General features: G+C 40.5%; 1 protein-coding gene across 5 annotated transcripts in view; it reads left to right on the top strand.

The window, feature by feature from the left end:
• Positions 1 to 26764, top strand: part of HOMER2 (homer scaffold protein 2) — a 139155-nt gene that overhangs the window by 12497 nt on the left and 99894 nt on the right. The window contains exon 1 of one of the 5 annotated variants that reach the window (XM_081293017.1): positions 25419 to 25659. The exons of 1 other annotated variant lie outside the window; for it this stretch is intronic. In XM_081293017.1, the coding sequence (XP_081149143.1) occupies positions 25571 to 25659 (89 nt within the window). In that variant the 5' untranslated portion in view covers positions 25419 to 25570. Of the gene's footprint in view, positions 1 to 25418; positions 25660 to 25689; positions 26110 to 26764 lie in introns of those variants that run through there. 3 more of the 5 variants (XM_081293016.1, XM_081293020.1, XM_081293018.1) reach the window with 3 other exon arrangements.

Below are 26764 nucleotides of genomic sequence, written 5' to 3'. Positions count from 1 at the left end.
ACCTTTAATTTTTTTATTTTTTATTTTGAGACAGGGTCTTGCTAAGTTGCTTAGGACTTCAGTAGTTGCTAAAGATGCCCTCAAAGTTGCAGTCCTCCTGCCTTAGCCTCCCAAGGTTCTGGGATTACAGGTACTTGTCACGGTGCCCAGCTCTATCCCCAAACATCTTAAGCCACATTAGACAACTTGTTATTCCATATACCTACTGATATGTATCTTAATGTCCCTTGCTTTTGTTATACTTTCAACTTACAAAGCCCCTTCTCCCATCTATGTTTGTTGACATTCTGCTTAGATGCAAAGCTCCCCCTTAACACATGAAGTTTCTGATTTCCTCCTGATATAGTCAAATACTCTCTCTCTCTATGCCTCCAATATAATATTTGTGTCTCCTTAGGGTTCTCAGTTGCAAACATAAGAATCCAATCTAGGTGGTGAAAATAGGAAGTGATTTATTAAAGAATATGGGATAGCTCAGAATCTTGGGGAAATGACTGGCTTAGAGCCTATGTGGTCAGGAATATCCAAACACAAATTCACACCTGAGACTACATCAGTAGAGCCTCTACTGTTGCTGCTCACAGCCTAGACTCTCGCACTGCACAGTTGACGTGGAGTTCTGCGGGGCAGGAACTCTGTCCCTATAGCCTCCCTGCCAAAACCTGAATTTCACAAACTTTCATCACATTACTCACCTTAAAAAAAAAAAAAAATCTCTGAAAGGCTGCATCTCATAGGCAGAACCCAAGTCATACATACAATTCCTAGCTAAATGGAAGGCTGAGTGATCTTCTGGTCTTCCTTGGAGAGGCAGAATTCATAAGGTGTCAAATTTTCCAAACAAAAAGGGTATTCAAAGGTGCATAGTGCCTTTCTTTCACTAGGCGTCCTCATGAGAGTGACATCATCTTTAAACCCTGCAGGAAAATCCCTAACAAATCACAGAGATGCCCAGGGAAAGCAGGGTGACTTAGAAGTTTTATTACTTAATATCATCCAAAAAAAAATTTTTTTTTGGTACTGGGGATTGAATCAGGGGTGCTATAGCACTAAACTATAGCTCCTGTTCTTTTATTTTTATTTTGAGACAGGGTCTTGCTAAGTTGCTAAAGCCACCCTTGAACTTGTGATCGTCTTGCCTTAGCCTCCCAAACATTTGGATGATTATTCCAAACTCTTTAATGTAGGCTCCAAGAAGATGCAGCAGTTCCACATGTCCCTCTGAGGGAAGGCTGTGGTGCTGATAGGCAAGAACACTATGATGTGTGAGGCCATCCCAGGTCATCTGGGAAACAACCCAGTTCTGGAGAAACTGTTGCCTCACATTCATGGGAATGTGGTATTTCTGTTCACCAATGAACAGAAATTTGGATTTGGATCAAGATCACTGAGAATAGGGACATGCTGCTGTCCAGTAAGGTACCAGCTGCCACTGGTGCTGGTGCCATTGCTGTATGTGAAGTCATTGTGCCATCCCAGAACATTGTTCTATTGGCACAGGAAGACCTCATCCTTCTAGGCTTTAGGCATCACCACTAAAACCTCCAGGGGCATTATTTGATAAACTAAATGGGAGCCAGTGAAGCCACACTGCTGAACATGCTGAACCTCTCACCCTTCTCCTTTGGGTTGCTCATTCAGCAGGTGTTGGGCAACAGCAGCACCTACAACCCTGAAGTGCTTGACATCACATAGGAAACTGCATTCTCGCTTCCCCTCCCCTTGCACAAATGTACTGACCATCCTCCACAGGTCCAGGCATTTAGATGAAACTCAGATGAATAGATTACTAAACAAAAAAATTAAAATTACAGACTTCCAGCTGGGAATGATGGCACATGCCTGTAATCCCAACAATTCGGGAGGCTAAGACAGTGTGATTGCTAGTTTAAGGCCAGCCTCAGCAACTTAGTGAGAGCCTCATTAATTTAGTGAGACCTTGCCTAAAAATAAAAATGGAGGAGAGGCCTAGGGATGTAGCTCAGTGGTAAAGCTCCCCTGAGTTCAATCCCCAGGCCTCCTCTCCTCACAAAATTATAGTCTCACTTTTTCTGATCTGGAAAAATATTGTCTTTCCCTGCCTGGTTTATATCTTCAACAAAATGGGAATAATTATCTTTGCTACCTCTCCCTCATAAAGTTATTGTGAGAATTACTGTAATATATGCAAAGTGCTTTAGGCTAAAGTAAAGAAAGATTATGTGTGAATGCTAATAATAATTAGAATTATTGGGCTGGGGATGAAGCTCAATGGCGGAGCACTTGCCTAGCATGTACAAGGCCTGGGGTTCAATCCTTACTTTCTAAGAAAACATTTCAAATTTTGAGGCATTGGTTTAGAATCACACTCATGCTCCTGCGCCTTTAATTACATGAGTTGTTTTGATCAGAAGTTCCAAAATTCTACTTCAGTTCACCTCAGTGTCATCCTCCCACATAAAGAGTTCTTTGTGTTGGGGACTTTTACAGGAGAGGGCAAGAAGGGAACATGCAAGTTTTGTTTGTTACCTGAGGATTATTTTTACTACAGAAGTCGTTGAAATCATTGAAAAAAATCACAAAGAAAGCAAAGATTAAAAAATGTCAGAGGATGGGCTGGGGATGTGGCTCAAGCGGTAGCGCACTTGCCTGGCATGCGTGCGGCCCGGGTTCGATCCTCAGCACCACATACAAACAAAGATGTTGTGTCCGCCGAAAACTAAAAAAAAAAAAAAAAAAAAAAAAAAAACGTCAGAGGAGAGGGGCTGGGATTATGGTTCAGCGGTGGAGTGCTCACCTAGCATGCGCAGGGCCCTGGGTTCAGTCCTCAGCACCACATAAAAAAATAAATAAATAAAATAAAGGTATTGTGTCCAACTACAACTAGAAAATAAATATTTTTAAAAAATAATAAAAAAATTAGAAATGTCAGAGGAGAAAAAGCTGTGAAGTGGGCTTAATGGGGTGGACCAGGGCATTTTCCAATTCTTAAATCTGTGATTATAATATGAAGATGTTGCCTTTTCTTTTTCCTGATGTATTTTTATTTAGGGGTACAAACTGTTTTCTAAATGGAAGTGAACTCATCTCATGATGCATAATATCTGTCTGTGCAAATAGCCCAAGAATCTTGTCCAGAGCTTACTCAACCATCTTTCCCCCATATCACCATATTCTGTGCTATTGGTAATTTTCCAGAATCTTTTTCAGTGAAATGATAAAACCATAGTTTGGTAGAAGCATTTTCTAAGCATTCAAAAGTACACAAGTAAACCAGAATCCTCATCAGAGAGTGAACTTTTGCCATCTCCCCATTTTAAAAGGCAAGTCTCTGGGTCTCCATCCAAAGGTCTTGGTAAGCTTACTGGTAACAGGTAGTTTGTTCCTCCTTTGTGTGAAGTCAGCACTGACTGTCAATCTTTTAGAAAGAAGATATAGGAAGCCCCATCTTAAAACAGATGTAAAAACATACAAGCATCTTCAGTATAAGTGTGTATAGGGAATAGAAGGAGCACCTGCAAATTGAATCAGAATCTTAACTCCCTGTGGATTATCAGGCAAGTCACTACTTCCCTGGGCCTTAGTTTTCTCATTTTCTCATAATTCAAGTTTCTTTAGTTTCAAACAAAACTGATACCTTGCCTTCAATCCTGTGCACTCCTTTATCTCCTTTCCCCAATGGAGGGAGTCTTTTTACAAAGAATACACCATGCCTTTAGTTTATACTTCTCTACCTTTTCTGCTCACTGCCGTCAGGTTTCTGTCCACTGAAACCAGTCTGGCAAAGTTCATTAGAGAAAAATTTACCTAGGGCCAAGTTCAAGACTCAGTTTATTTCATATCTGTGCAGCATTTGACACTGTATTTCCCTTCCTCCTTTAAACCCTCTTCTCATGATTTTAGTTTCTCATGATTCATCTGTCTGGAGTCACTGTTTATTATTTTTGTGTTATGATGTAATCTTACTCTTTCATGTGGTGGTCAGCCAGGTATAGCCAAGAGATGAGGTATAGAAATGGCTGAGGAAATCAAAGTTTATGATACAGATGCTAGTGACAAGAGGCACAGAACCCACATAGGACCACAGGGAAAGATGCCAGGGTGGTCAGAAGGCAGAAGACAGCAGCAAGAGTAAGGGGAAAGCATTAAGCCAGAGTTTTTCTTAGAGTTTCCTAGGGAAAGGCAAGGCAGGAACTGATAATTAGTTTAAGATTGGACTGGCTAGATTGGATCCTTTCAAAGTGCTCTAAACTGTAAGCATGTTCCCTGGTTGCCTAGTACCTGGGATGATTGAGTCAAAAGAGTATTGTTCCCAGGGGCAGAGGGGCCAGATGGAGGAGATATGGCTTTAGATATTCCTGACTTATCCTTTTTTCAAATCTCTAAGAATTGGCTAGCCCAAATCAGAAAAATTCTTTAAGATGTTAAAACAATATACAGGGCTGCGTTGTGGCTCAGTGGTGGAGTGCTTGCCTAGCATGCATGAGGCAATGGGTTTGATCTTCAGCACCACATAAAAATAAAATAATGTGTTCACCTAAAACTAAAATATAGGGGCTGGAGATGTGGCTCAAGCGGTAGCGCGCTTGCCTGGCATGCGTGCGGCCCGGGTTCGATCCTCAGCACCACATACCAACAAAGATGTTGTGTCCGCTGGGAACTAAAAAAATAAATATTAAAAATTCTCTCTCTCTCTCTCTCTCTCTCTCTCTCTCTCTCTTTCTCCTCTCTCACTCTCTTTAAAAAAAACCTAAAATATAAATATTTAAGAATAAAGAAAATTAACTACAAACACATATATACAGAACATACCCCTCTATTGCTATGTCATTGGCTGATACCTCACTTCTCGCTTGCCCTGTAAATATTGGTATTTCCATAACCCTGGTTGTATTTTCCTCATATTACCTGTGCAGTTTGTCCCTTTATGGCTTCAGCTTCTGTCTCTGTGCTGATGACTCAACAATGGATATCTCCACCCTTCTATCACATTTGAGTTCTAGACTCCTGTTTGCTAGGAATTTCTGACTGGATGTCCAACAGCCATCTTCAGTATATATCTAAATGTGCGTTCATCTTTCTTCTTGAATCTGTTTATCTGCCTCTATTTCCATTTTCAAAGAATACTTCCTCTTAGTTACCCATGCCAGAATCCTGGCAGACATTCTAGAATTCTTTCTGTCTTACCAAACATATCCAGTCCCTCCTCAAGGCCTGTGTGCTCAGCTCCTTATCTCTTCTACTTTTTTTTCCTTGTGTCACTCTCTTAGTTCTGATCCTCATCACTTCTCACAAAGAAGATAGTTATAGCCTATAACTGGTCCCTGTATTCAGCCTTGTACCCCTCCAGACCCTTCTTCATCCCACTAGTAGAGTATTCTCACTTTATTATGATGAAACATACAAAGAATTAATGATAATATAACCATTTCATGTGCAAAACTACCAGTCAGTTCAGAGGGTTCTTTCTAAAAAACAAACTATATCGAGATTCATCTTTTCAGTAATTTTTAATTTCTTCCAGGATACAGTTTAATCTCCTTAGTGTAGACTATGCAGCCCATCAGGATTTGATGTGGGCCTGGGGTGTTAGTTCAGTGATATAATGCTTGCCTAGCTTGCTCAAGGCCCTTGGTTTGGTCCCTACGACTACCAAAATGAAATAAGCAAACAAAACGATTTAGCACTGTTCTAGCTGTTCAGTATTACTTCCTGCCTCTCTCCTTACATGAACTTAATGTACATCCATATCAAACTATGTGGAGTTCTTGGAAGGCTTACGGCTGTGTTGTGTATATGCTGTTCCTTTACTGTGCAGTGCCCTTGTCACATCAGTCTACCTGGTAGACCTTAGCCTATTATGTCATCTTCAAGTGGTCTTCCATAATATACTCCTACTTGCCCCCACCTCCAGGTAGAAAATGATTGTTCTGTTGTTCACATATAATCATGCTTTTATCACAATGAATTGTCATTTGTTTATATCCACCTTAACTATAAACTCCTTGAGGGAAAAGTTGTATCTTTCACATCTTTAGCAATTAGCATAGAATTTGGCAACCTAATATATAGTTGGTACTCATGTTCATTGATCTAGCCCTTCCTTTCCAGTTTCATATTAACAAGATATTATATATAAAGATTATATCTATATCTATATCTATCTATCTATCTATATCTATCTATATATATATAAATAAAATCTTTTCCAACTTTATTCCTCTCCCCTCATTAATAACCCAATTATATATAAAGATTCATTTTACCTCCTGTGCATAATACATTTATTCCCTGGAAACCTATTTATCAGCTAGATACCTACATTACTTTATTGAATGTTTTGATATCCATCTTCCCTTCTAGAATATAAGTGCCATAAGTCCAGGAACCATGTATGATGGATGTCTCTACATCTCAAGCCCCTGGCACTGGTGTCAACACATGTGAAACCATGAAGAAATGTTTGTGAGCAAATGAAGCAAGGGCTTAGAATTGCAGATTTCTAACCCAACCCCCAAAACTGTATTATTTGAGGTACCAAAAAGTGTGACAAAACTGAAAAGTTCTTTCTGAGCAGATGGTCAGAACAGTTAAAGCACCAATTCAAATAGCTGGCAAATATAAAGGTAAACATTTAAGAAAGTGAGAAGGAAGGTGAATCCTCCAGAAGGATTGGCAAAACTGTGTATCCAAGATGCAGACAACCTGAGCAACTTTTCTGATTTCACTGAGGCTCAATTTTTTTGATTTCTGAAATGAGATAATAACCCTATACTATAGCTTAGATTATAATCATTAACAAATGTTAGTTCCTCATTGTTACCAAAGCAAAATAAAACACTCCCCAACTTGACTGATTTGAATGAGGAGAGGTTCTGATGCATAGTCCTGTGAAAAGAGCCATGTCACAATCTGAACACTACTCCCACTGTTGTTGAGTATTTCCTACATTCTTGGCACTGGGAAAATTTTTGTATTATCTCCTTTTATCCTCCCAACAACCCACCTAGATAGGATTAGAGATGATAAGCAGCTTGCCCAAAGTCATACAAGCAAAGCAGGAGAAATGGAATTTGAATGTAACTCCCTTTCCAAAGCCTGTGCACCACCCATAAGAAGGGATATTAAGATACTTACAGAACAACATATTTGAGTTGTAGTTCAGAGAAATAGGAGCTGTATATCAAGTTAGTCCAGATTTCTCTGTGGTAAGAGATTAGAATGCAGATATTCTATGGCATTGATTGAAGTAAGATCCATTTTCTTTCACATTAGACACTATTTGACTTGGACTCAGTTCTTGATTACTTTCAAGAGACATAAATGAGACAAAGAAGCAGGAGGCTCCCTGTTGCCTGCCTTTTTTTATACCTAATGAGGTGTATCCAAAGTTTGATGTGTCTTGACAGCTCACAGAGTGAGATGCCCTTGAGGTCCGAAGCATATAAAGCTGTTAATTCACTGCTTTGGTCATGGAAATAACTTATACTTCCATGTAAACTTATCATTCAGGAGCCCACCTTACCCAAGGCTAAAATCTAAATCTTAGGCCTTGAACTTTATGCTGTGCCAGCTCTTGAGGTAATCTCCATTTCCCTGCCCCATGACTGCTGGGCCTAAGAATTTTCCATTTACATCTACATGAGAGCTTTCCATGGTCAGGCCTGGCCATGGCCTCATATAGGCACAGAGACATAAAATTGTAATATATCGTACAAATTGAAGAATGAAATTTATATTGTTAGCTAGAGGACTATCCCATCCTCAGGTGCAGGAGTTCCTGGATAGTTAGTGCCATTTTTTTTTTTTAATAGCTCTGTTGGGTATGCTTGTACACACCTGTAATTCCAGCGACTTGAGAGGGTGAGTCAGGTGGATTGCAAGTTCAAGGCCAGCCTCAGCAATTTAGTGAGACCCTAGCAACTTAGTAAGACCCTGTCTCGAAATAAAAAATAAAAAATTGATAGAAAGCAGATCCATGATTGCCTAGGGTTATGGTAGGAAAGGGATTGACTACAAATGAGCATGAAGGATCCTCTTGGAGTAATGGAAATATTCTAAAACTGGATATTGATGATGGTTATACAACCCCAAAAGTTTACTAGAAATCATGAATTATATACTTACAGTGGGTGAGTTTTATAGTATATAAATTATGCCATAGAGAGAGGATGAGAAGGTAGTGGTCGGAGACAAAAGGAGGGTAAGGATCAGAATGGAAAGGAATTCTGGATCAAACTCTTATATCTGAGCTTGAAAGACTATTGAGTGAAACCCTGGGATAACTGGCCACAGGGCACAGAAGACAGGATTTGGCCTGGAAAACCTCAAGGGCAGGAATTAATAATTAAAGTCTTAGTGTCCACAAATCTAACTTTGAGTAGTCTGCCTCCTGATGTATCATCCCTTGGAAAAAATGACAATCATAATATCAATAATGGCAGAAATTTCAGTTTACTCCCTTACCCCTATATCAATTTTCTATTTCTTTCATGAGAAAGGGTTTTAAGGCACTGGTCCAAAACTGAACGGATTTTAGCAGAGTCAGAGATTAATAGCAAGAGCTATAGTTTCTTGCTTCCAGGAATACTCTAAAATCTACTTGAATTTTTAAATACCTACTCACAGTAAAAGTTGTTGCATCCAAATATCAATGTCAGAGTGAGGCTAGTTAACCAACCAGGCTGGGGACCTTCAGAGCTATAATTACTTTTTTGAAAATGGTGTCAACATTAAAAAATAATTATACCCTTAGTGGCTGTGATTCCCCAACAGTTCTGTTCTGTCCATTTATGACCCTCCCACTTCAGAATTCTTGAGAAAGGATAGGAGTCACTAGTTCAAAATGTCCCAGTGTCCTTTGGAAGGTTAAGACTGCAGGAAGGAGCACATGGGATGCTTCTATACTTCCCTCAAATGATTTTAACTACCTGAACCTGTGACATGATCCAATCCCAGACCACAGCTTAAAATGTCCAGAAAGCCAGAGCTTCACATTATCGAGAACTGATTTTCAGTAAACCAGATGCCAGCTTATTAATTTAAATGAGAGATACACCTTCCCTTTGCATGGTCTGCTTCCAATCTATGGTCCTCAGGGGGCACTGTTCCTCCTGTTTGTATATTCAGTTACCACTAGTGGTGGGAAGAGGGGAGGGCCTGGACTCTCCACCTCTATGTCCCTAGCACAAGCTCTGGCACATAGTTGGTATTTGCCAAATGAAATTGAATTTTGTGAGGGATGAAACTGGTTCACCTTGGGCCATTGAGCTAGAGATATTTTTTTTACCCACAGATTAGCTTGGTTAAAGGCTGTTTCTGAGCTGCCTGGCAAGATTGGTGAAGAGGTCATTATTTGTTTGAATTTCTTTTCTTATACAGCTGACTGCATTCTGTAAAAAATTTATCTCAGAGAATTTACCTAGCAAGATGTCACTACAGTCCATTTCTGTGTGTTCTCATTTCTTTTACATTTGAAATAAATGCTATAAAGTTTCCACTATGTCACAGGTAATAATAGCACACACAACTATAGACTGTCCGCTGCCTGTCCCTGAAATAGATTCTCCAGTAGAAAGAACAACAGTGCTGTCATTTACAGAGTTGTATGAGAAACAAGAATTGGAACTGAAGATAAAAAAAGAAGTATGAGTCAGTAGAGTCCAATTTAGCTTTGAGGGTAGCAGGAGGCACAGTATTAGGTCCATTTTCAGTGAAAATTATATCGTTTGAGAAGGAAGTGTCCTGTCCATTTGTCAAAGCCCTGGTGATAAGGGATCTCTTCTCTGGCCACCAAACATAGACCTTCCCTTTTCTCCAGCCTCTCATATTATCTGCAGATTAGGTACCACAGTATTCCTCCAGGCCCTCCTGCCAGCTCTGTCCTCCCCTTGCTTCATGCAGGAAGAATTTCAAGTCTGAGATTGGGAAGCCTTTTGATTGCCATGACACTACTCTTTCTGAGGTCAGGATGCCCAGGACTCTACTGTTGTCCTCTTTTCTTCTACATGTTCTCCGTGTCAAATTGCGTCTATCCCTAGAACTTCAACGACCTTGCCCCTCAGTCATTGTGGTTAAGCATCCATATATTTCATATGACAATCCTGTCCTACCCCCATCAGGCATCTTAGTCCCTTTTTATTCTGCTCCCATGTTCAGTTCTACACATATTTATTGCTTTGTTTGTCAGGCATCTTTGGTAAGTATTGAAGATACGAAGACTATTCTATTTAGTGAATCTCCCTCTATTTAATTTGCAGGGCTTTTTCTTTTCATTATTCAGTAACTGTTGGAATCCCTGAAGTCTTAACTGTCAACTGCTATTCTTCTCTTTCTATCCCTGCATCCCCTCTAAACTTACTCATTACTGTGGTTTCAATTTAATATAGATAATTTTCAAATATTTTCAAATATACATATCTGGCTGTGTCTTACCTGTCTCATTCACTGCATGCTCTTTTTTTTATTGGTTATTCAAAACATTACAAAGATTGCAGAATCACATAGGTTACACATCCACATTTTTACATAATGCCATATTAGTAACTGTTGTATTCTGCTACCTTTCCTATCCTCTACTATCCCCCCTCCCCTCCCCTCCCATCTTCTCTCTCTACCCCATCTACTGTAATTCATTTCTGTCCTTATTTTTTCTCACTCTCACTGCACGCTCTTTAAAGTTTCTTTATCTCCTTTAAGCAAACATCTATCATGGCTTTAGTTCCCAGATCTCTAAAATGGGAAGTGAATGGGGGAGAACATTTGGTAAGTTACTTTGTATCCATGCAATAGTTTTAAGCAGCTACTTAAAATGCTTGCAAACAACTATAGATAATTTTTTGCTTCTCTATACACTTTATGAGTTTCCTTACTGAGAATTTCTTTCTTTTCTAATCTGGAAAAAAGTAAAAGGAGAAACAAGTGACATGATCAATTATATCTTTGAGGAAAAGGTAGAAGAGAAGCAGCAATTTGCTGTCACCTTTGTTAATATACTCTAGCCAACCTCCTAAGATTTCTTAGAACCTTTAATTTTATTATTTTAATTTTTAAGTGCTGTGTATCTGGAGAAGTAGAGTAGGACAGAGATGCTTATGCCATACTTTTTTGTATGCCTTTTGAATTTCAAACTCTGTGAGTGTTTTAGTAATAAAAATAAAAATTTGGGCTGGGGTTATGGTTCAGTGGTAGAGTTTCTGGAGTGAGGAAAAACAGGCTGTTTCAGAAATTGTGTTTTTATTAAAACAAAATGTTACTGGTTCCAAAGGAAGAAACTTATGAATCTCTAGCCAAATGTAATTCATCAGCCTATATTGCCATAACCCATTCTGACCCTCTGTACTCTGAGTTTGTTGTGGGGAGGAGGTGGTTGTGTTTGAGTTGAGCTCCATGCAGGCATACAGCTTTCTGGAGCAACCTGAAAGTCAATGAACCTCCCAGACTTCATTCAGCTGACTTATATCAGAAGGGCCCCAAGATGAGATTTCAGCTCTGACAGTTTGTAGTTGGGGTCTAGTGTCTCCCTCTGTAAACACTGACCTCAAGTTTGGTTGATATAAGCTCCCCAACTTATTTCCATGTAATGATCCAGCTGGATCCAAAGGTAGGATATGATGTCACCAGCTATCTGTAGCCATTCCTTAATAATACCTGGCCAATAAATACATGACTCTTTTGCTCTAAATTAGGACTATATTTCATGGTCATTCCCCCACTATAGGGAATTGGCCAGGGGGATAGGGCTGCCAGAATGTGGGATCATCCAAGGGCTTTGGCAGCAGAAGTAAGAGGCTGTAGTATAAGGGCCCTCTATGGAGGACATTGGAGAAGGAAGGGACAGACATACAAAAGCAGAAGGTTGGGCTGGGTTTGTGGCTCAGCGGTAGAGTGCTTGCCTCGCACGGGCGAGACCCTGGGTTTGATCCTCAGTACCACATAAAAATAAACAAATGAAATAAAGGTGTTGTGTCCACTACAACTAAAAAAAAAAAAAAAAAAAAAAAAGGCAGAAGGTCCATGGAGTCCTGGGGCCCAATGTATCTGCCAGAGTTTGTAAAAGCAGCACAATGATCTATGCTCCTGGTCTAAGCTTGTACTAAGCCAGGCCTGGAGACTTTATCTTGACAACCCCAGGGAGCTCATCAGCCCATTCTAGCTAATGGAACACTTCAATTCATTCTTTCCCAAATTTGCCTTTCGTAAGAATCACTCCAGGCACTTATTAAACATGCAGATTCTTATATCCTATTCCAGAAGTACTGAATTAGTATGTTTAATTGATGTCTTGAGTGATTCATACAATGAGACAAGTCAGGGAAAACACTGCTTTAGTTGTTCAAGGGATCTTACTCAGTAGTAATGGGCTAAGTTCATTCTTCCTCGTATTTTCTTCACCCATCAATTAATTTTGTAGATTGACTTAGGAGGCCACTTGTCACACTGCAGAAGAGAAGACAAGGAATTCATCTTTGTCTTTTGAGGAGTTTGGAAATCCTAGCCCTTCTGGCCCCAGCTAGAATAAGTTTATAAATGTTTTCTCTCTTTACTATAGCTCAGCCTTTATGCTATTTTAATAAGTAATTTTATAAGAGGTAGTTTGATGAATTGATTCCTATGCCATTTTGGTGCCTTTTATATTAAACATTTTACTGCTCTAATTAGCCAAGACTATTTATGAGGCACTGCTATTGTTTGGATGTGGTTTGATTATGATCCCAGGAAGTTCACTTGCGGAAGCTTGGTCCCCAGTGAGGCAGTGTTGAGAGGCTGCTGAACCTTTAAGAGGTGGAGCCTAGGGGAAGATAATTAGGTCATGGGGGCTTCCCCTGCAGAAGGGATTAAGGTTGGTCTTGCAGAGTGAGTTAGATTGTTAGGAATTGAGGCCACATGCCCATCACATGGTGTATGCAAGAAAGAAAGAGAAAGAGAGCCTACCCTATATTCTTAGTCTCTTCTGCTTGTGGCTGATTCCCCTTTCACTTCTCCACTATTTTGGGGTGCAGTCATGGAGTGCTGCTCCAAGACACTAATGCCATTGTCTTGGACCTACAGTACTATTAGCTAAACAAACCTCTTTACTTTATAAAATAAGTATATTTTGCTATAGCAACAGAAAATGGACTAAAACAAGCATATACTGTGTGCAAAACTAGAAATAAAAAGCAAAGTGTGAAGCTGGGGTAGTAGCTCAGTGGTAGAGTACTTTCCTCGCATGTGTGAGGCATTGGGTTCAATCCTCAGCACCACATTATAAGTAAATAAATAATAAATAAATAAAATAAAAGTCTATCATATATATATATATATATAATGTGTGTGTGTGTGTGTGTGTCCCTACTTCCCGAGCATTTTTAAAAATCTGTTTGGGTTTGGGATAATGAAGAAGTTTGGAGATGGATAGTGGTAAGGTTTGCATAATAATGTGAATATACTTAATGACACTTTATACTTAAAAATGATTCAAATTATAAATTTCAATTTTAAAAAGCAATAACTTGCTGGGTGCAGTGTTACACTTCTGTAATTACAGTGATTCAGGAGGCTGATCAGAAAGATTGCAAGTTCAGAGCCAGGCTCAGCAACTTGTGAGGCCCTAAGCAATTCAGTGAGACCTTGTCTCAAAATAAAAATTATAAGGGATGAGGGATGTGGCTCAGTGGCTGAGGACCCCTGGGTTCAATCCCTGGTACCAGAGGGGGGGAAAAAAAAGAACTTGTTCACAATACACTATTCCCAAGAAGGACATTTGGTGTACTCATTTCTGGGCTACCTGCCAGATCATACTTCTCTGCCCTGCATAGGACCTAGGGAAGAGCTGGGCCTTGGAGGAGAAGTCAAGGCTTCCTGGGGAGGCCGGCACAGGCAAGGGCTTTGGGTGGCAGCTAGAGCCAAAAGCCCACTGGGTAGCTGTTGTGAAATAGGTAGGTTCCAGGAAAGATGTTACCCACCACAAGGACTCCAGATGAGCTAGGGGACTTCACTTAGGTGGATCAGTTGAACATTATTAGAGGCAAAGATTCTAGGAACTAGAACCACTAAGGTCTCCCAGATGGGGCTGGGAAGAGAGTAGGAGTGGAGCTGTGTGCATGATAAGCTAACCATGCCAGACAAGCCATCTGTGGCTGATATGGCACGTAGTAGGCGTTCAGTAAATATTTGCTACATTGAAATGAATGGAAAGCCCACTTGTTTCTGTTTTACAATATTTGTTTTTTGTTTGTTTCTGTATGCTCTTAATTTACTGGTGAAAAATCATTTCATTAAAAAGTTGATATTTGATATAGCTAAAGCAAGCTGAAAAATCCATATCTAGAATAAGATGACTACCAGGATACTAATGGCCACTCTTTTGTCCTCATGGGTTCTCTTTCCTCCCCTGGTGATTCCATCTCTGTCTTTCTCACCCCTACCTGTGTTCACTCAACATGTTCTTTTTGGGTTCAGATACTGTCTCACAGATGGTTTCCTACTCTCCCTTCTAAGCAGGATGCTTACAATATTTAACTGCCTACTGGAAATCTCATCTTGTTTGTTCCTCAGATTCCTGCAACTCGCATATCCAAATTTTCACCTCTCTGATTGCTACTGCTTCTTTCTCTCCCTGATTGCATATACATATCCTTGAGAGGTGTTGCCCTCTGCCTAGAATCTCTAATTGGAAACCTCAGTGCTACGTTTGACTCCATTATTTTCTTACTTCATCCTTGGTCTTGTAGCATCTGCCTTACATGTGACTTTGGAGTCTAGCCTCACCTGTCTAAACTTGATTCATCCCAGCTATTCCAGATATACAAACAAATGTCTTTTCTTCTGTCAGTAAGTGGAAAAATGTCCATAGGTCTCCATTCTCTCTCAGAGAGCTTTAACAGGCTTTAAATTAATTCTTTCTTCCCTGTGTTCACAAGAGGTTCTTCACTTTCTTGGCTTCACAAATTCCTTCAATTTCCTAGTTCTTCTCCAAAACCGTAACTCTTAGCCAATGAGCTAGGTTGTGTTCTTTTTTGTTCCCACCAGTTCCCAAACTCCTAGGGTTCGCACCTATAGACACTATCTTTTTTTTATTTTTTATTTATTTTTTTATTTTTATTTTTTAGTTGTACACAATACCTTTATTTTGGGTATTTGTTTTTATGTGGTGCTGAGGATTGAACCCAGGGCCTCGCATGTGCTAGGCAAGCGCTCTACTGCTTGCTGAGCCACTACCCCAGCCCATAGCTTGTATTCTTGATGATTGCACTCTGACTGGAGTGAGATGGAATCTCAGTGTAGAGTTTTTTTTTTTTTGTTTTTTTTTGCATGGGGAGGTACCAGGAATTGAATTCGACCACTGAGCCACATCCCCAGCCCTATTTTGTATTTTATTTAGTCCATTTATTGGCTCTTGATTTTATTTCTTGTGCTTTAAGAGCAATCAGTGACTTCTAGCCTCTCTTCTACGTTGTCAGATTGTCTGATGACTAATGCCTCCTCCAGTAGTTGTAGCTTCCCAGGCTCTCCCACTGGAAATGGTTCTTTTAGTGAGACCTAGGTCATTTGTCCCCTTTCTGTAGCATCCCCCAGGCAGAATTAGTATCTGATGTGTTACCTTATATTTTGCTTATTAAGTTGCTAGAAGACTGACTGGGAATAGGTGCTCAGTTAAAATTGAATAAATAGATGAATGCTAGCAAAATCCTTGGGAGAGATAGAGAAAATCTCTGGATGGGAAAGGTAGAGGACTGTAGGAACCAATGAAAACCATTTATAGCTCGTCTTTCTAAGGGCAGATTCTAGCAAGATTGAAAACTAGGGTTTGAGGCTGGAGGCCCCATGTTGATCTGGTGTCATCTTAAAGAGACAGCACATATTCTTCTCTGACCCTCATGTGTCCTTTAGAGAGATCCTCAAGACATGGAAGCCTCTGGATACAGGTTAGCAAAGTTTTATGTGCCAGAAAGTGCATGAGTTATTTACATAGTGGGGAAGATTTAAAAATCCTCAAACTTGGGGCTGTGGTTGTGTCTCAGTGGTAGAACACTTGCCTAGCATGTGTGAGGCACTGGGTTTGATTCTCAACACCACATTTAAAAAAACAAATAAAATGAAGGTACTTTGTTCACCTGTAACTGAAAATATATTTAAAAAAAATCTTCAAACCAGTCCTGCTCAATTATTTATTTATTTACTGTGTTTGAACCCAGGGCCTTGCACATGCTAGAAAAGTGCTCTAACATTGAGCTACACCCCAGCCCTCTACTTAATTAAAATTTTTGATTATATAAATACCATTATGATCATATTAATTCAGTCACAATAAAATAATGAAAATTTCACCCTAGTTCCATATATCCAATAATAATAATAACAACTGCAGAGTATTGAGAATGTACTGTATCAGGTACCGAGCTAAACACTTTACAGGTATTAGTTTATCACTCTACCTAAAGGTCCAACAAAGTTTCCCTACTTTGTAGATGAGAGAACTGTAGCTCAGATTAAAAATTTGTCCAAGGAACGTAGATAGTCAATGACAGAACCAGGATTTAGTTTAGGTCTGTTAGATTCCAAAGCTCATCTTTTACCCTATATTCCTCCTGTCATCCTGATAAATAAAACTTCATTTTCTATACTTTCAGGCCTTGTCATATGCATTAAGTTTTTATATAATTATACTCATAGAACAGTTATAAATAAGATTATTTTATGAAATTTATATTCTAATATGCATCCAATCAATCACCAAGTTCTGTTGATTCTACCCCCCAAATATATCCCTATTCTGTAATCCATCTCAACCCTTATTTTTTATTTTTTGGCTTTTTGACCCCATTGTTTTTTAAAATTTATTCTAATTTGTTAGATATGACAGCAGAATGCATTTCAATTCATATTACACATATAGAGCACAATTTTTCATGTCTCTGGTTTTACACAAAGTAGAGTCACACCATTCATGTATTCATACATGTACATATGGTAATAATGTCCATATCATTCCACTGTCTTTTCTACTCCCATGTCCCCAACCTTCCCCTCCATCCCCTTTGCCCTATCTAAAGTTCCTCCATTCCTCCCATGCTCCCCCCACCCCATCCCTATTATGGATCAACATCCTCATATCAGAGAAAACATTCAGCATTTGGTTTTTTTGGATTGGCTTACTTCACTTCGTCTAATATTTTCCAACTCCATCTATTTACCTGCAAATGCCATGATTTTTTTTTAATATTTATTTTTTAGTTCTCGGCGGACACAACATCTTTGTTGGTATGTGGTGCTGAGGATCGAACCCGGGCCGCACGTATGCCAGGCGAGCGTGCTACCACTTGAGCCACATCCCCAGCCCCAAATGCCATGATTTTATTCTCTTTTAATGCTGAAGTAATATTCCATTGTGTATGTATACCACAGTGTCTTTATCCATTCATCTACTGAAGGGCATCTAGGTTGTTTCCACAATTTTGCTATTGTGAATTGTGCTGCTATAAACATTGATGTAGCTGTGTCATTATAGTTTGCTATTTTTAAGTCCTTTGGGTATAAACCAAGGAGTGGGATAGCTGGATCAAATGGTGGTTTTATTCCTAGTTTTCCAAGGAATCTTCATACTGCTTTCCAGATTGGCTGCACCAATTTGCAGTCCCAACAGCAATGTATGAGTGTGTCTTTCCCCCCACATCCTTGACAACACTTATTTGTTGTTGATATTCTTAATAGCTGCCATTCTGACTGGAGATGAAGTCTTAGAGTAGTTTTGATTTACATTTCTCTGATTGCTAGAGATTTTGAACATTTTTTCATATATTTGTTGCCTGATTGTATATCACCTTCTGAGAAGTGTCTATTTGGTTCCCTGACCCATTTATTGATTGGGTATTTGTTATTTTGGTGTTAAGATTTTTGAGTTCTTTATATATCCTGGAGATTAGTGCTTTTTCTGATGTCATGTGGTAAAAATTTGCTCCCATTCTTTAGGCTCTCTAGTCACTTCATTGATTGTTTCTTTTTCTGAGAAGAAGCTTTTTAGTTTGAGTCCATTCCATTTATTGATTCTTGATTTTATTTCTTAAGGAAGTCGGGGCCTAATCAGACATGATGGAGATTTGAGTTTACTTTTTCTTCTGTTAGACGCAGGGTTTCTGGTTTAATTCCTAGGTCCTTGATCCACTTTGAGTTGATTTTTGTGCATGGTGAGAGATAGGAGTTTAATTTCATTTTGCTGCATATGGATTCCAATTTTCCCAGCACCATTTGTTGAAGAGACTATCTTTTTTCCAGTATATGTTTTTGGCAGAGAGAAAATGAAAGCATTCCCTCTAAGAACTGGAACAAGGCAGGGATGCACTCTTTCACCACTTTTATTTAACATAGTTCTTGAAACTCTAGCAATTAGACAGATGAAAGAAATTAAAGAGCAATTAGATGAAAGAAATTAAAGGGAAAAGAAGAACTCAAACTATGTTGGCGACATGATTCTGTAACTAGAGAATTCAAAAACTTCACCAGAAAACTTCTAGAACTCATAAATGAATTCAGGATATAAAATCAACACACATAGATCAAAGGCATTTCTACACATCAGTGACAAATCCTCTGAAAGAGAAACTAGGAAAACCACCCTGTTTCCAATAGCCTCAAAAACCAAACCAAAACAAACAAACAAATTTAAAAAACTTGGGAATCAACTTAATTGAAAGAGGTGAAAGACCTCTACAATGAAAACTACAGAACACTAAAGAAAGAAATTAAAGAAGACCTTAGAAGATGGAAAGATCTCCCTTGTTCTTGGATAGGCAGAATTAATATTGTCAAAATGACCATACTCCCAAAAGCACTATACAGAGTTAATGCAATCCCAATGAAAATCCCATGGACATTCCTCATAGAAATAGAAAAAGCAATCATGAAATTCATCTGGAAAAATAAGAGACCCAGAATAGCCAAAGCAGTCCTTAGCAAGAAGTGTGAAATAGGTGGCATCACTACACCAGACCTTAAACTATGCTACAGAGCAATAGTAACAAAAATGGCATGGTACTGACACCAAAATACACTTGTAGACCACTGGTATAGAATAGAGAACACAGAGACAAACCCACATAAATACAGTTTTCTCATATTAGAAAAGGTGCCAAAAGCATGTATTGGAGAACAGATAGCCTTTACTCTTATTTTTTTTTTTTTCTGACTTACTGCAGGGCCTCTTAACTGGTCTCCATGTGATTACTCGTTTCCTCTTCTTATCTCCTCTCCTCCCAAGAACCAGAGTGATCTTTAAAAATGTAAACTAGATCATGGCATTCCCCAACCCATCAGTGGGTTGTCATTTCATTTTGATAAATTCCAGATCTTTAATTCAGCTTAAGGGCCCTGCATATCTTGCCTCATCTCATGCTTTGCTCAGCTCTCTCCATACTAACCACACTGGCCTTCTTCCAGTACTTCAAAACTACCCAGAGCCTTTGTAGTTTTCTCTGCCTGGGACCTCTTCCCCATGCCATGTTTGCCTAATGCCTTTGTTTTCAGACCTCTTAAACATTTCCTCAAAGGGGCCATTCTTGACCATGCTTCTCAGTCTAAATTAAGTCCCTTTATTCACACAGTTCATAATTTATAATTGTGTAATTGTGTGGTTATTTGAGTAATATATTTCATGCAACCTTATAATTCCATGACAATAGGACTGTGGTTCTTTCCATTTATTTATCTATTTATTTATTTGTTTATTTTGCTGAGCACTTTATTCCTTGTATTCAGTATGGTGTCAAGTATTGGTTACATAGTAAATGTCAGTATTTGTTGAAATAAAAAGCATTTTCTATCTTCACAAATATAACCTAATAATTATATAATACTAAAAATTATCCATTGGCTAGGGCTGGGGATGTGGCTCAAGCAGTAGCGGGCTCGCCTGGCGTGCGCGGGGCTGGGTTCGATCCTCAGCACCACATAAAAATAAAATAAAGATGTGTCCACTGAAAACTAAAAAATAAATATTAAAAAATTATCCATTGGCTATAATAAGACAGTTCTTTCATATGCAATTGAGAGAATTGAAATTTTATGGTTAGAAGAAAAAAATCAAATCCTTGCATCAATTATACCAAAAACCTAAGCTCACTACTAATAGATAATACTACACATGTCTGTAGTAAGCCTAACTTTTTTGTTGAAAGAAAAAATATATAGATTATAGGTTTTAAAATCAATTTATTAGGTTGTGAGCAGCACTGCTTTTAAAAATGGAAAATGTTTGAATACACTGTAGGTGAGAGGATAAGAATTATTTGGTATAACTTCTGTTTCCCTTTCATGTAGATAAAACTATAGATAGAGAATTAAGTATGTACTGAGTTGTAGTATAAAACATATTTCTTTTTTTAAATCCTGTTCACATTCTTTTTTTTTAATCTTTAATTTGTTTATTTATTTTTATGTGGTGCTGAGGATCGAACCCAGGGCCTCGAATATGCTAGGCGATCTCTACTGCTAAGCCCCAGCCCCAGCCCATAAAATATATTTCTTACCCGGTTGCATTTTTAAAAAATTGGAAATATTGATTTCAATGCTCCCTTTGGACCTGTGCAAACACTTATAGTCTCAGGTTTCACCTGATAAATTACGTGTTCCATGTTTTACATGCTCTCCTTTCTGACATTGCTGATGACTACACACATGAAAGATTCAGAATACAGGATGTTCCTAAGGCTATTTTATTTTCCTTTTTATTTTTTGTTTTGAGACAGGGTCTCACTAAGTTGCTTAGGGCTGGCTTTGAACTTGTGATTTTCCTGCCTGAGCCTCCTGAGTTGCTGGGATTTCAGGCGCGTGTCACTGTGCCTGGCTTCTTTCTTTCTTTTTATTTAAAACATTTTTTATAACTTTATTTGTTTATTATTATTTTTTATGTGGTGCTAAGAATTGAACCCAGTGCCTCACATGGGCTAAGCAAGTGCTTTATCACTGAGCCACAACTCCAACCCATTATCTTTCTTAATAAATATTTTGTTTTGGGCTAATTTTAGATTTAGCGAAAAGTTGCAAAGATAGTACAGACAGTTACCATATTCCTCTCACCCAGTTTCCCCTATAACCTTTCACATTACCATTAAACTTTCTCGTCCTAGGGACTCAACACCATTACATTACTATTAACTAAGCTTCAGACTTTATCTGGATTCATCAGTTTTTCTTTCTGTTCCAGGACCTAATCCAAGATGCTACATTGCATTTAGTTGTCATGTTCCTTGGTCTCCTCTGTTCCTTGGTCCCCTCTGGTAGTTCCTCAATCTTTTCTTGTTTTGATGACCTTGACAGTTTTGAGGAGTATTGGTCAGGTATTTTGTAGAATGTCTCTCAATTTGGGTGTGCCTGTGTATTTCTCATGATTATACTGAGGTTGTGGGTTTGGAGAAAAAATACTACACATCCTGTAGGGGGAGATATATGGTGTAAAATGACATGACTAGGGATGCTGACCTTGATCACTTGGTCGGGGTAGTGTCTGCCAGGTTTCTCTACTGTAATGGTGTATTTCCTCTTTTTCATAATCTATTCTTTAGAGTCAGTTCACTAAGAGCAGCTTATTCTCAATTGAAGACAGCATGAGTGATGGTGGTGGTGGTGGTTTAAACTCTGTTCTTCAAATATTACTTGGAATTCTTCAGTAAGAAAGATTGATCCCTTCTCCACTTATTTACTTATTTGATAATTTGTAGCATTAAGAACTCATGTATACTTATTTTTTAAATATATTTTTTAGTTGTAGATGGACACAATACCTTTATTTAATTTATTTATTTTTATGTGGTTTTGAGGATTGAACCCAGTGCCTCACACATTCGAGGCAATCACTCTACCACTGAGCTATAAATCTCAGCCCTCATGTATACTTATTTTATATTTGGGGTTATAATCTTATATAGTATTATTATTTATTTATTTGTGCTCAAATTGTTTCAGATTTGGCCACTGGGAGCTCTTTCAGTTGGTTCAGTTGGTTCCCGTGTCCCTTTGACATGTCCCTTTCTGTAGTTTTTTTTTTCCTTACTTTTGGAATTACAAGATGCTCCATGCCTCAGATCTAGGATCTGAGCCATTTCTCTAGGAGCTAACTTTTGAGAGGCAAGAAACTGGAGATGTAGAATATTACCCTGTTAGACATAGAGGGTGCATAGTGTTTCTCTACCTGGGATGCTTTGGAGAATTAGCGGCAACAAAAAAGAAGAAGGAGGGCTGGGGATATAGCTCAGTTGGTAGAGTGCTTGTCTTGCATATACAAGGCCCTGGGTTTGACCCCCAGCACCAGGAAAAAAAAAATGGAAGAAGAAGGGCACATGTGGGGTTGCTCTATTTTCTGATTTTCCTGGCTTGGACATAGGCTCTGGTGAGCAACCTGAGGTTATCTGATCTGTCCCTGTTCGAATGCAGAATTCAGACCAACTGTCTATGCCTGATGATCAGCTTCTAGAAGCCTCTGCTGTCCTCACAGAATGGCAAGCATTCTGAGATCCTGAGCTTGTGCTGGACAGACTTCTAGGGCATTGCTGTCCTACTCATTCCAAAGTATGTCTCTAGTCAAACATCAGTTTGTATTTTTCTAACACTGTTGTTTCAGATTTGGCTTCTGCCCTATCTTCTCTCTCTCATGCATGTTCACGTAGATGACTTTGCTTCTTTTAGAAAAAGTAGCCCACCCAGGCAGGCATTTCCAGTCTCTCTTCCCCTTTGACACCTCTTTCCCTCTGCAAAGCTAACTTTTCTATCCAGGCCTGGACCTAATCCTCTCCTGCTTGTTTTCAGGACCATCCCCCTTTATCACACCTTCAGCCTTGTCCCCTATCACTTGCTTCTCTTGCTTAGCCTAAAAGAACACTGGAGTCCCTTGGCCTACAAAGAATCTCCTTGGCCTTGCCTTAGCTTCTGTCAATTCATCAGTCTTCTTCAAAGAATATATCTCATGGATCATCTCCTGTTGACAACTGGGATGAGGGAGACTATGGATATTGTAGATTTTTTCCACAAAAAAAGGGGCAGCTGTATTGGTTTTCATGAAGGGATCTTAATAGGGAAATTAAGTAGTCCTCTCTTGGGAAGGTTCCAAGATGATGAAATAATACCAGTAAGGACTACTCTAGAGGATGAAACTGAGTGCTGAAGCCACCTGGGAAAGCTCTGGAGTGGCACTACTTGACCTGACCTGGAGTTGCCAGGAGAGGAATGGAGGCCACTCCCCACAGAGGCAGCTGCCAGAAGCTGGAGGAAAGGAGAAGCATCCATTTCCAAATGATGTCTGATCTACCCTGTTTCCCCACTCCAAGGTGAGAGGCTTTATCCCAGAGTGACAGCCACTTTAATCACAGAGCACTTAACCTCACATGGGCTCACACCTTTATGATCATTCTGTTTCCCACTGACTGTGTGAAGCAGCCGGAGTGATTCACCACCCCACCTGTTTAGCCTTATTGCCTCTTGCCAAGGCAATGCGACCAGGCCCTCTTCACCAGTAGAGCAAAAGGAAACTCCCATTCAGGGCTTGAAGCACTGCTTGGCCCCTCCACATCAAGATTCATCTTCTGGTACTCTTATCCCACCTGAGCTGGGCTCCTGCTCTTTATTCCCCTTCTGCTGACTTCTCTCTCCTTGACTATATCAGGGGCACTTTCTCCTCAGTCCTAGTTTGTGGAATTCAGCTCATGACAGATAAGCTTCCTCTAGGACCAAGTGCTTATTAATTAACCTCAGCTCTTAACAGAGTCACCTGTGCTTATAAACCCTGGCCAAATTCGTGTATATATAGCCTATATATATCGCTTATTCATTTAACAAATATTTATGGAGGATTATCAGGGACAGTCCTAGGTAGTGGGAATACATTGACAAGAAAAAAAGACATGGAGCTACAGTTGTAGCTCAGTGGTAGAGTGCTTGCCTAGCATGTGTAAGGTGCTTCATTTGATCCTCATTACCACATAAAAATAAATAAATGAAATAAAGGTATTGTGTCCATCTGCAACTAAAAAAGAAAAGAAAAAGAAAAAAGACATGGCTTCATAAGAGTTTGCAAATATGTAAAAAATAAGATATTAAATCAATAAATCCACAAATAGATAATGCTCCAATAAATGGATTGAAGAAAAAAAAGTAAAGAAGTTCACAGTCTCATCCAGGACATTAAGTAAAACTTCTAAAGGAAGGAAGAGTTTAACTGAGATCTGAAGGATGAGTAGAATTAACTAGGCAAAGGAGTTGGGATGACAGAGATAAGAGAGGAGAAAAATCTTCCCAGACTGAGAGAATAGCATGTGCAAAGGCTGAAAGAATGGCCAGTTGGCTGGAGTACAAAAAGCAAAAGGAGAATGGGAGGAGAAAAGTCTGGGGAGGCCAGTGGAAGCCCACTGGGCAGACCTTTGTAGGCATGTTCAGTATCTTGGTCTTTATCCCAAGGACAATGGGTGGAAAGCCACTAAAGGATATTAAATAGAAGAGTGACATGATCACATTTGTATCTGAGAAATTACTGGCCACAGTGTGAAGCACAGATTAGGAGAGGAATTGGTGCTGCTGTGAGAAAACAGGGGAGGTTAGAAGGTGACAGTTGTGGTCCCAGGAGAGATGAGGGCAGGGCTAGGCTGCTGGTCCTGTTCCATTTGCTTGTCCTCTGACATTTTTACCGTCCTCAGATGCCAGGTTCATGTGAGCAGTGTGTTCTCAGCAGAAGATGATCCTGTGGAGGGCCCAGAGAGGGGATGAAGGTTAGGCTAGTCCCAGTGCCAGCCTTTGGTAGGGAATTAGGACCTGAAATATGGAGAGGGGATTAAGAGACTCTTCCTCCTTACCTTATTCGTTTGCCATTCCAAGTTGCTTTGCTCTAAGAGTAAAACCAAGCTTGATGAAGCCTCTTTAAAATCAGTGACCCTCCATGTGGAAGACCCCATCTCATCTTTACCTAGGGAAGAGCCTAAACCACCTGCTTCGGGGTGTAGTATCCTCCCTGCTGTGTTGCCTTCCAGAATTCAATGTGACAGGCACCCTAAAACCACCTAGCCTGGTAGATTAAGTGGACTTTAAGGAGAGGCATGGATGTGTCCTTTTCAGATTCTGGAGATCTGAACATTAATCTTAATTTGTGACCTTGGGCAAATTCCTTGCTCTCCTTGGGCCTTGGTTCTGGTTCTCTCATCTACAAACTAAAGGTAACCTCAAAGTCCCCACCAGCTGCGGGAGGGACTTCAGGCAGGATGCACTCGGCGCTGCGCCAAGCCCCGAGGTGGGTACCGGGTGGGGACACACCAGCGTGGGGTCGGCTAAGAGAAGGGAGCTGGCGGAGAGGAAAGCAGAGACTGCGCGGCGGTGCCGGGGACATTGCACGCGCTACCGCGACCCCGCCTCTTGGTGGCCCTCGGCCTCGGGGCCACGAGGTTACGTAAGGAGCCGGGCGGGGCGGGCGCCGCCCGATCTCGGCCGCCCAGCTCCCGGCGGCCCAGCCCCCGCCCCCCGCGCCTGGCGGCGGCGGCGGCAGCGGCGGCGGCAGCGAGGACAGCGGCAGCAGTGGCCGCGCAGCCCGCGGCATGGAGCGGCGCCTGGGCTAAGCCGGGCGCGCACGGGCCGCCGCATGTGCCGCGCAGGGGGCGGCTGCAAGCGGGCGGAAAGCGAGCGCAAGGGCCCCGTCGGAGCGGCAGCCGGAGCAGCGCCGGAGATGGGGTGAGTGAGCCCGCGCCGCGCTCCCCGAGGGTTGCGGGGCTGCAGCTCTGTGCGCTGGCGCGCAGCCCCTGACGGTCCACCCCGTCCCTGCCTCCTCCAGCCGACTTCTGAGCCTGGGGGGCGCGGACTTTCCGCCCGGAGCTGGGGCCCTTACCCTCCTAGCCAGCCAGCCGTGGGTACACCTGGCAGGGACCAGCGCCCCGGCCGGCCTCGGTGCCTCGGCCATTCGGGAGTCCCTTCACCCCCGGTGCGATCAACTCCAGGGCCTGTGTTTGTGAGTGTGAAAAACAGTTTGTCGTTTTCCATGTTTGGGTTATTCCAAGCAAAATGGAAATCGAAGTTTTCTTGGAAAAGGAACACATCAAATAGTAAAAACGTCCAGCTCAGGAGCAGTGGACTTTGAGACATCTTGGAGATGGCTGAAGATGTGGAAGTCTGTAAGGAACCTAGGTGAGGCTTCAGTCTTTTCAAACAACTGAGTTCAGGAGGGAAGTTGAAATACTCATTGAAGTGACTAATGCTTCTAAGTATATAAAGTAATTTAAAAAGCAGGATTGATTTCTCCTTAGTGTCTCTCTGAGCAGTAGGTGCTGTGAGTCAGGGAGCCACTGTGCTAATAACACAGTAATTCCTCACATCTGCTCACTGATGTGAGTACGTGGTGGTGTTGTGCTGTCCATATTCAGAGAATGGTTATTGTGCCCGTTTTTCAGAAGAGGAAACTGAAGCTTGAAGTATTTTGATGCTGTCTTCCAGGTTGTATAGCTGATGAGCTTTTGGAGAAGGTGGGCACTTAGTATATGGTCATGGGCAGAACCAAGGCCTTTGCCTGATAGTGGGCATGGGGATAAGGAAGTGAACCAGAGTTCCTGAATCTCTTTGTTTTCTGCTGCTGAGCCCAGCGTTCTTCAAATAGACTTTATAAAAAATAATTAATTTATTTATTTTAATTAGGTATATATGACAGCAGAATGCATTTTGATTCATTGTACACTTCAAACAGACTTTTACAGAAATCAGAGACTTCTGCTGGGTCTGGAGATCTTGCTTTCCTGTTTGGGATGGGTGGGACATGGGAAGGCAAGGGTATGTGGAAAGGGGCAAG

Source organism: Spermophilus citellus (assembly GCF_964194105.1).
Source record: "Spermophilus citellus genome assembly, chromosome: 4".
NCBI classification, from domain to species: Eukaryota; Metazoa; Chordata; class Mammalia; order Rodentia; family Sciuridae; genus Spermophilus; species Spermophilus citellus.
This window is presented reverse-complemented; position numbering and strand designations above follow the sequence as displayed.